The sequence below is a fragment of the Vigna angularis genome, chromosome 4 (genome assembly GCF_016808095.1).
Source record: "Vigna angularis cultivar LongXiaoDou No.4 chromosome 4, ASM1680809v1, whole genome shotgun sequence".
In the NCBI taxonomy this organism is placed as follows: Eukaryota; Viridiplantae; Streptophyta; class Magnoliopsida; order Fabales; family Fabaceae; genus Vigna; species Vigna angularis.
In genome coordinates, this window is record NC_068973.1 from 28,681,337 (window position 1) to 28,690,010 (window position 8,674).

The following is an 8,674-nucleotide window of genomic DNA, read 5'->3' on the forward strand; positions in this document are numbered from 1 at the left end:
AATTAATAATTAATTATCAATATTATGAAGGTAAATAAAAAAAAAGAAAAAAGAAAGTGAAATTGGATTATACGAAGGTGAGACGCTAGAAAAAATGAACGAGAGCCAGCTGGATGGGGTCCACTGGACCAACACACGGTTCAACGCGAGCGAGTTGACTCGTTGATCTCGACTCATAACTCGTAACCACGCTTCCAATCTCAACCTTTCTTTCTGATTTGGCAAACACGGTGGAGGATGTCGGAAGGGAACCAGATCGACGATTCCAAAAACGACGACGTTGCAGAGGATGAATCTTCTCCGGTTCAACGCGACGAACCGGAAGAGAAGATCCGTAAACGGGACCACATCGACATCCTTTCTCACCCCAACGTGATGAGGCTTCTGAACAAGCAAGGTTGAAGCTTCCCTCTGATAAACCTCACTTTTTTTTTTCCAAAAAAAAAATGTTTATCACTCTTGTACCCGTCATTTTAATATGCGTCTTATTTATGAAATTGAAGAGTGCGGTTTGCGTTACAATTCACGAAACTCATATATACTGTTATGGAAGAAAAACATACGCTGAGTAATTCGTGAAAATCTTAAATGCTGTGTGGTGATCTCTTTTCAGGTGATCAGATTGTTCTATTTGCAGATAAAGTTTTGAAGTTCACTGGTTCTGGGAAGATGAAATACCGATATCTGATGATTACGGATTTTGCGGTTTACCTAATTGACCCTGAAACTGATTCCCTCAGACGGAGGATAGCCCTTGCGGCGGTTGAGAAAATTTGTGTCAGTGAGTTAACTGATAACTTTCTTGTAGTTATAATTCCGACAGAGTATGATTTGCTCATAGCTAGCGCTAGAAAGAATGAAATCATCACTGCCTTTGTTGAAGCTTATGAACCTGAGGTCGTTTCTTCCAATAGGTACTTGGAGTTTACACCCATTGCTCGCTCTCACATTGCTCCATCCTTTGCAATTGTACTTGTATGTGATTGTTTGTACGATCTACAGTGGGTCCCTGAGAATTTTTACAGAATGTGTTTAGAAATTTTGTATATACATGCTAGCAAACAATTGACTTTGTTGGCGATCCTCCATTTTCTAATCCATGGTCTAAATAGAGATGGCATGCTTTCAAATTAGCTTTGGAAAGTTAAAAGAATTTTTTTCCTTGTTTCAGCAAATCTTGTTACATTTCATGCTACTTAGTTGAGCTGCAATCTTCTGTGTGGGCTACTGATTGAAGTTTTACACTATAGACATTGAAAAAACTTAGAGATTATAAGATGTTAGTCCAATTTTTGTACCATCCCAGTATTTCATCTTTGTCTATCTTGGTTATGTACGATGATATCTGGTATGTCTGTGGTAGCTGTATAAATTTATTGATTATGTATGACAATTATGGTCCATTGCCAATGTGAATTCTAAGTAATCCATTACACCCTTGACTGCTATAATGATCAGTATCCCATTTCTGAAGTCCTCATACTCACAAGGTAGTCCCGATAAGCATGAAAACGTCACCCCTGGGTATGCACAGTGTAGTCTTGCATGGCAGATGTCTGCAACATGATTGCATTCCCTGATCCCTTTTCTGTTGTCTCTCTACTTTACTTTTCTGTTGAGTGTCTCAGTTTTAGTTATGTAGGACAATAAGCAGTTGACATGTTTTTCTTTTCTGTTTATAACCTGGTTATGTGCTTTTTTATGTGTATGTCTTATGCCCTTACTTTAACATTTTCTAACCCCAAATTTTAAATTGTTTCTAGTAAGTTGTTTGTTGTTTATAGACATGGTCCATACTGTATTTCGAAGCTGACAATCAAGGACTAATGTTTTCATGGGATGTGGTTTCCCCTAACCAAATGTATTACTTTAACCCAGCATGTTTGATTAATGTGTTGTACGGTCTTCTTTACAATTTTGCTGTTGTAAATTCTGTTGAGTATTGCTTTCAACCATTGTTACGAAATTTTCTTGACTTTAATCTAGCACTAAACACATGCTTTGTAATTCCTTTTTAGGTTTGAGTATAATGCAGCATCCAACATGGTTAAGGAGATTGAATTTGAGGAAATTGAAGGTACGTGGAGGATTCTTTTTTCCTCTAATTTTTTTAAGGTGGGGCGATGTGCTTGGAAGGGGAATTAATGATCTAGGTCGCCATTCCATTCTTATTTTTCTTATTATAGTACTTTCTGCTGCATGTTTTTAGTCTTGTCTTACTTTTGTTTAATATATTTCAGGCGGTGTCAAAACAAAAATTTTGAGGAAGTGAATTTCTTTTGTATTTTCGTGACAATGTCTGTAACTTGCTGGATATACGTACAGGAAATTATTGTTGAGCGATTGTGTAGAAAAGGTTCTTCTTACAAGTTTAAGCAAACTGCACGGGTGAAATTACCACCGTATATGCTTTAATCTTTTATGGCATGTTTGGATTATTGTTCCTTATATATTGAATTTACTTTCGGAGAAGAATGGTGCACTATGTATTTTTTTTATAGTAAATGTATTTTTGGGAGCTTTCAAACGGCAATACAACCATGCCTTTATATTCCTTTGATACTGAGTTGAAACTACGGTTGTCTAAGGGAAAATTTTGTTGCTGCTATTGGACGAGCGTAAGAATTAGTGCAACATACAATCAGATGTTAGTTGTATCCTAATTCATGTCCCGGTGGCAAAAGATTTGAGCTAACGAGCTCTCTATTGTAGTGGACAAGGCTTATACGTCATCGTGGAGCTCTCTATTGTAGTGGACAAGGCTTATACGTCATCGTGGTTCATCTGTATGCCCCAAAAGTTTGTATCATTCTCCCTTCCTTTCACTGAAAGAACAGGAATTAATAAATTTTCCAGTGTTTGTTGATGGAAGGTTCAATGGAGACGTCAACCTATAGAGCAAACTTCTTTACACTGGGTGTACATATTTGTATATCGGAGAATTAAGAGCGTTCGACAGTTTTGTCTTCAATGTTATTTTTCTTCTCCCTTTTAGCATGACAGAATAGAATGACTGATTTTTGTCTCCTACCAGTGATATAAAGTAAATTGGTAAGATGTTAGCTTCATATTGAGCTGAAAGTAAATTGTTAAGATGTTAGCTTCATATTGAGCTTTAACAAACAATACATAGTAAAAAGCTAGATTATAAAATGAAAGTACGAAGTAGGACAAGTTATTTATTTTTTAAATGTTGACTAGTGAAACAAATCTGTCATGGACAATCAAAATGAACTGAGAATAGTTAATAAACAACGTATTTGATGTCCTGTGTGCAGTGCAGTTCACAGTAGGTATCACGAACTGACAGCATAACGGAATGTAAAGATCCCTGACTGCATAATACAACACAATTATTACTAGCACAGGGACCCAGTCTGATGTTACTGGTAGCTTAACTACTCAGCGTAAATTTGTTTTGCAAACTTCCAAGAACCAGAAGTCCTTTCGATGGATATCATTTATACTGTTAAGAATATAATTGAATTGATTACATCTTAACGACTATTCAGCAGAACAAAAGAATATCATTGTTGAACAGAGGTAGAAGGTATGTCCACTGCACGAGGTGTGGGTGTAGAAACTTCTGACCGAGACTCCGTAGATGGTAGATTTGGGGTATTTACACGGCGAATCTCTTCAACCATTCTCACCACGTCAGGCATCTTCGGTCTTTGATCCGGTATCCTTGCAGCACAAGCCATCCCTATTTGTAGCATCCCAACCATTTCTTCTTCTATGTTGGGATACCTCAACAGCTCTACATCAAACACTTCTGCAGTCCACTCCTCTCTAACAACAGAATTCACCCATCTAACCAAGTGGACAACCTGTTCACCTTCTGTGCTGTTTATGGGCGATTTCCCAGTCAGAAGCTCGAGTACTAGCACCCCAAAACTGTAGACATCAGATGCATGGCTTGCTTTACGCGTGTCAGTTAGTTCTGGTGCACGGTATCCAGTTGTTCTCATGGCAGGGACAGGTATTGGACTCATCAATGTTGCCAAGCCAATATCAGATATGCATCCATATCCTTGGGAGTTGATGAAGATGTTTGAGGCTTTTATGTTTCCATGAACGAGTTTCCCTCCATGTTGTGAGTGGATGCGTGCAATGCCTCTCGCTGCACCAATTGCAATTCTCAAACGGCTATCCCAGTCTAAAGCACTTCTACCTTCCCCTCCTTTGCCTGCATAATTGACATGCAACAACACGCTCATATTGGCCATTTCTAGAGAAAATTATACGTATGGAGGTCTAATTATTGAATTCAACGTCTAGTCAACTTAAAAGAAAAATGCTCCAGGAAAACAAATGAATATTAACCAAAGTCAACCAATGTGACAGACTTATTGTTTCACCGACTTAGAAGTAGTCTTGATCCATTAATGCACAGGCAGGGAAAAAATTAATTTAGAACATCCCTAACGACATACTTCTAGGGTTTAATTCTAGTACTACTAGTTAGGCTGACATGTTGATAGAGAGACTACGTAGGATGACAGAACAGTTTGTCCAAGTATGACTCTGTTTGGAAGATCTTATTAACAACTTATTTGGGCATATCTCATTACTTGTACAAAGTATTCAGAAAAGCTTATGAAAATAACTGAAGATATATCTGTAACTTGGGTTTAGATTATTTCAATAAGCTCTCCAAGATAACTTATGAAAATAGATTACAAATATATATATATATATATATATATATATATATATATATATATATATATATATATATATATATATATATATATATAGTGTTATTTCTGTTTTAATTATTAAACCAGCTTATACGTTATTGCTTACTTGCTAAGTACCTATTCAATAAGAACTCAATTATGTTGTTTATGCAAACAGGCACCTAGTGGTATAGACTTGGGCTTGCTGAACAAAAGAATTCCTATTATATGATGCAGAAAGCTAAATTACCGCTTAGTAAGCCTGTTGGAAAAAGTGTGAGAAACTGAAGATAATATAACTGTAATGTTTTAGACAAGAGAAATGGATCAATATACCATGTAACATTGCAGAGACGCTGCCTTGTTGATAGTAATCATATACTATGAGTTTCTCCTCCTTTGAGTAGTAATATGCCCTCACTGCATCCACATTGTCGTGCTTTATTCTCCCCACCACCTCCATCTGCTGTTCAAAATCTCGTTTTCCAACAGTGACCTCCTTCAACCTCTTGACCACCACAGTGGTTGCATCCTCTAGAGCAGCCTTATATGTCATGCCAAAGGTACCTTTGCCAAGAATCTCAGCAGATGCTCTCAACAGGTCCTCTAGATCAAATGCAAGATTGCTACCCTCAAAGAAGACAATTTTATTGTTTTTGTCTTGACTTCCGGAAGATTCTGTTTTCAGAGAGGTTTGTTTATTCTGGGATTTCATTGGTTGCACATCCACATCTGCATTCTGATAGCAGCACACAATCAAGAAACCTGCAATCACCACAAACCCCAGCACGGAAGCACCAATGATGATACCCAACAATGCAGGTTCACTGAGTCCTTTGGATTTTTCCCCTGGAGGAACCGCCGGTGGTTCCACAGGAAAGGCCGGAGGAAGTGCTGTTGCTGATGTAAGATTGTTACCAGCAAAGGCTGAACTAGGAAATCTAAGAAGAGATTTAGGCACAACCCCACTAAGGTTATTGTAGGCTAAATTCAGCTCCTCCAGGCTAGGAATATTGAGATCAGGAATCTCACCCGTAAGGGAGTTATTGGCAAGGACTAATGAAGTGAGATGAGTCAGATTTGAAATTGAAAAAGGGATACTCCCATTAAAATAATTGTTGGATAAATTGACAACACTGAGATTATTCCAAACTGAAAAATCCAATGGTAGTGGCCCGGAAAACTTGTTAGATTGAAGATAGAGGCTGGTCAAATTTTTCAGCTCAGAGAAACCATCAGGGAAAGGGCCTGATATACCATTTGATCTAAGACTCACAATCTCAAGTGCTGAGAGGCGACTCAGAGTGTTGGGTGGGATTGGACCACTCAAACCAGCTCCTGGCAATCGAAGGGCTGTTACTCGAGACTCGTCAGAGTTGCAAGTCACTCCTCTCCAGCTTTGGCAAACAGAAGTGTTCTCTTCCCAGTTGACATGAGGAGAGTGATGCATGCTGTCAAGGAAATCAAGCAGCGCCTGCTTATCCTCCACTGGTTCAGCCAGAACACTAACCAACACTGTTGAAAAAATGTAGAAAAGGGCCAGCTTCTTGTCCATTTTCTGGATTGATGAGAGACGAAGATCAACAGTTCAACACAACCTGGATGCAAAGTAAGACCTATACTCGGGATATTGGTAACCTTTACAAGAAACCAAACTGGAGTAACATCGAAGGATTAGTTACAGAATTAAAAAAACGAGAGTATTTCCAATATATACGCAAACCCGAACCAAAGACAATTGTGTCCAAGACATGTTGAATACACAGTGTGCATTTTACTACACTAAGTATATCTATTGGGTCAAAATAAGCAGCTCATGTTTGACAAGGAAATTAACCTTAATAATAATTTTTTTTGTTCACCTACTCGATTGTTTTCCTTAATGACTACAAAAAAAACGATGGAAACCTAAACTTTGAAGCTAAAAGTCAGTTTAACAGGCAGCCAATAACAACCCGGTGATGATGGCCAAGACTTTTGACAGCAGCCAAAAACACCATTATATGGAACCAATCAGAAACATCAACAGCAGAAATATTCTCCGTATATGTACACCAGAAAAGTATTAAAAATATAAAAAATTTGGGGTTTATTCTTTCCTTGCATTTTGGAAGTAATCCAAGTGACACAGAAAAAGGTAGAAGGCAGATAGTACTTGACAGTTGACAGATAGCATATAGAGAAAAAATGGAATACTTACAACTCACTTCTTGATCCAAAAATTGAGGAAGCCAGTTAAAGATCCACAGACAGAGAGCACAATGTCCTCGAAAACCATGGTACGAATCTTGAAGAACAAAGAAAGAGTGATGAATTGAGGAGTTAGCTAGAAAAGCAGTGGGTCCAGGGCCATATTAGATACATGTCCATCTTGTGTTCAGAAGTAGTTAAGAGGAAGGAAATCCAAACTGGGGTCGTTGCAATGATGATGTATCGGTAGTGATGGTAGATGAGCTGTATTCGCTTGCGACAACAGCAGTGCCACATGCAATTGAATTGAAGCAAGAGAAACTCATTCGGTAATGATGTAGAAGCCAAAGATTACATATTATTTTATGCCGCACAAATTGCAGGATGCATATGCGTTTTAGACTAATGAAACAAATTACAAATATGCAGGCTTATATATTTTTATGCAACTATATATATATATATATATATAATAATTCAGTCACTAACTCACACGGAGAAACTTCCCAAACTTCCCAAGCCTAAATTAAAAGGAATGCGTACCTAACTGCTGGTTGTATCGCATTTCACGTACGGATATTACTTCAATCAATCATTACAGAATTCTTTGTTTGGAGGAATACAAATTGCAGAGGCATGTATGAAAGAAGATCTCCCCCACCTCAGAAAAAATCTTATCATTTTTACTGTTCATTTTTTCTATGCATATAAAGAAGATTTTTCTGTTTTATAGTTAAAAAATGATAGCCATTTTGAGCTATTTAGCTTATTTAAACAAAAAAAAAATCATGTAGTATACCCTAAACACATCCACCCTTGAAAGTCATTAAATTTTTAATCAACCAAAAATAAATACAGTAAGCCACTTTGGCAACTGTTTAAATTCCATTTATAACTGATTTCGTAACTAAATTTAGCGTTGTGAAATAAATTGAAGTAATGAAAAAATCTCTTCCCGACAAGTACCATAAAGCAGCATATTATATAGAAAATATAAATATGTACTTTTTTAAGTACTGATATTTTATCCGGAAAAGAAAAAAAAGGTAATCCTATCCTTTTTATAATAAATAATCATACTTTAACAATATATTTTTCATAATATTTTAATACTATTTACGTATCATTTTATGATTGGTCCAAAATTATTTCAAAATTACTTCCCAATCAATTACAATATTCATAAATATCAACATGGACCAATCACATAATGTTACGTAAATGATATTAAAATGTTGTTAAAAAAATATTGTCAAAGTATCATTATCCTATAATATTTGTATGTTACTCCTTCCAATGCTACGAAGAAAATAATATTTGTATGTTAATCCTTCCAATACTACGAAGAAAACAATGAAAGAAAAATTAAATATATTTAGTATTAAGAAGTTAAAGAGTTATTTAGTAAGCGAGATCATTATAATATAAAAACTATTAAAAGGTTTACAAATTTTTCAGTCAATTTTTTAAAAAATATTTTTACAGAACATAATGAGGTGCCAATGTGTTTTTATATGCAAATTCATTGTTAACAAAATAATTAACTAATGTAATCGACTCCCAAACTTCTTATGATTATATTTATGTTAAAGGATTATCTATTCCCAAATGTATATATGTATTATAATTTATACTATTAATCTATTAACAATACTTTTGCAACTGCACGGTTAAAAGATTTTTTTTTTGGAAAAATCCTTGTCGAAATAAATGTTTCAATAGGTTTTAGTTATATTATTTATTGACAGTAGAATATTAAAGTTTGTTAATAGTAAAAAATATTAATAGTTTATAATTCATAG

General features: G+C 35.9%; 2 protein-coding genes across 8 annotated transcripts; one reads left to right on the forward strand and one right to left on the reverse strand.

The window, feature by feature from the left end:
- Window positions 1-69: 69 nt before the first annotated feature.
- On the forward strand, window positions 70-2,971 carry LOC108330634 (uncharacterized). 4 transcript variants are annotated; one of them, XM_017565125.2, is made up of 4 exons: window positions 70-397; window positions 614-914; window positions 2,019-2,077; window positions 2,241-2,971. In XM_017565125.2, the coding sequence occupies exons 1-4, from the start codon at window positions 238-240 to the stop codon at window positions 2,270-2,272; spliced, it is 552 nt and encodes a 183-aa protein (XP_017420614.1). In that variant the 5' UTR covers window positions 70-237; the 3' UTR covers window positions 2,273-2,971. The 4 variants fall into 4 exon arrangements, with proteins under 4 accessions (XP_017420614.1, XP_052732324.1, XP_052732325.1 ...); XM_052876364.1 differs by having other exon boundaries at window positions 86-397; window positions 614-781; window positions 2,713-2,971; XM_052876363.1 differs by having other exon boundaries at window positions 90-397; window positions 2,713-2,971.
- A 242-nt stretch (window positions 2,972-3,213) lies between these two features.
- Window positions 3,214-7,379, reverse strand: LOC108332041 (probable inactive receptor kinase At4g23740). Of its 4 annotated transcripts, none has more exons than XM_052876361.1 (3): window positions 6,883-7,379; window positions 5,019-6,240; window positions 3,214-4,189 (listed from the first exon to the last, which is right to left on the reverse strand). In XM_052876361.1, the coding sequence occupies exons 2-3, from the start codon at window positions 6,235-6,237 to the stop codon at window positions 3,528-3,530; spliced, it is 1,881 nt and encodes a 626-aa protein (XP_052732321.1). In that variant the 5' UTR covers window positions 6,238-6,240; window positions 6,883-7,379; the 3' UTR covers window positions 3,214-3,527. The 4 variants fall into 4 exon arrangements, with proteins under 4 accessions (XP_052732321.1, XP_052732320.1, XP_017422623.1 ...); XM_052876360.1 differs by having other exon boundaries at window positions 5,019-6,280; XM_017567134.2 differs by having other exon boundaries at window positions 5,019-6,337; window positions 6,890-7,378.
- Between the last annotated feature and the right edge of the window lie 1,295 nt (window positions 7,380-8,674).

Bases quoted from the DNA above. Each gene is read 5' to 3' on its own strand.
- LOC108330634 (XM_052876363.1), top strand. From the start codon at position 238: ATGTCGGAAGGGAACCAGATCGACGATTCCAAAAACGACGACGTTGCA. The intron at 398-613 runs GTTGAAGCTTCC...ATCTCTTTTCAG, and splicing joins GAGGCTTCTGAACAAGCAAG to GTGATCAGATTGTTCTATTT. The intron at 915-2,018 runs GTACTTGGAGTT...ATTCCTTTTTAG, and splicing joins GAGGTCGTTTCTTCCAATAG to GTTTGAGTATAATGCAGCAT.
- LOC108332041 (XM_052876361.1), bottom strand. From the start codon at position 6,237: ATGGACAAGAAGCTGGCCCTTTTCTACATTTTTTCAACAGTGTTGGTT. The intron at 4,190-5,018 runs GTATATTGATCC...TCAATTATGCAG, and splicing joins CGTCTCTGCAATGTTACATG to GCAAAGGAGGGGAAGGTAGA.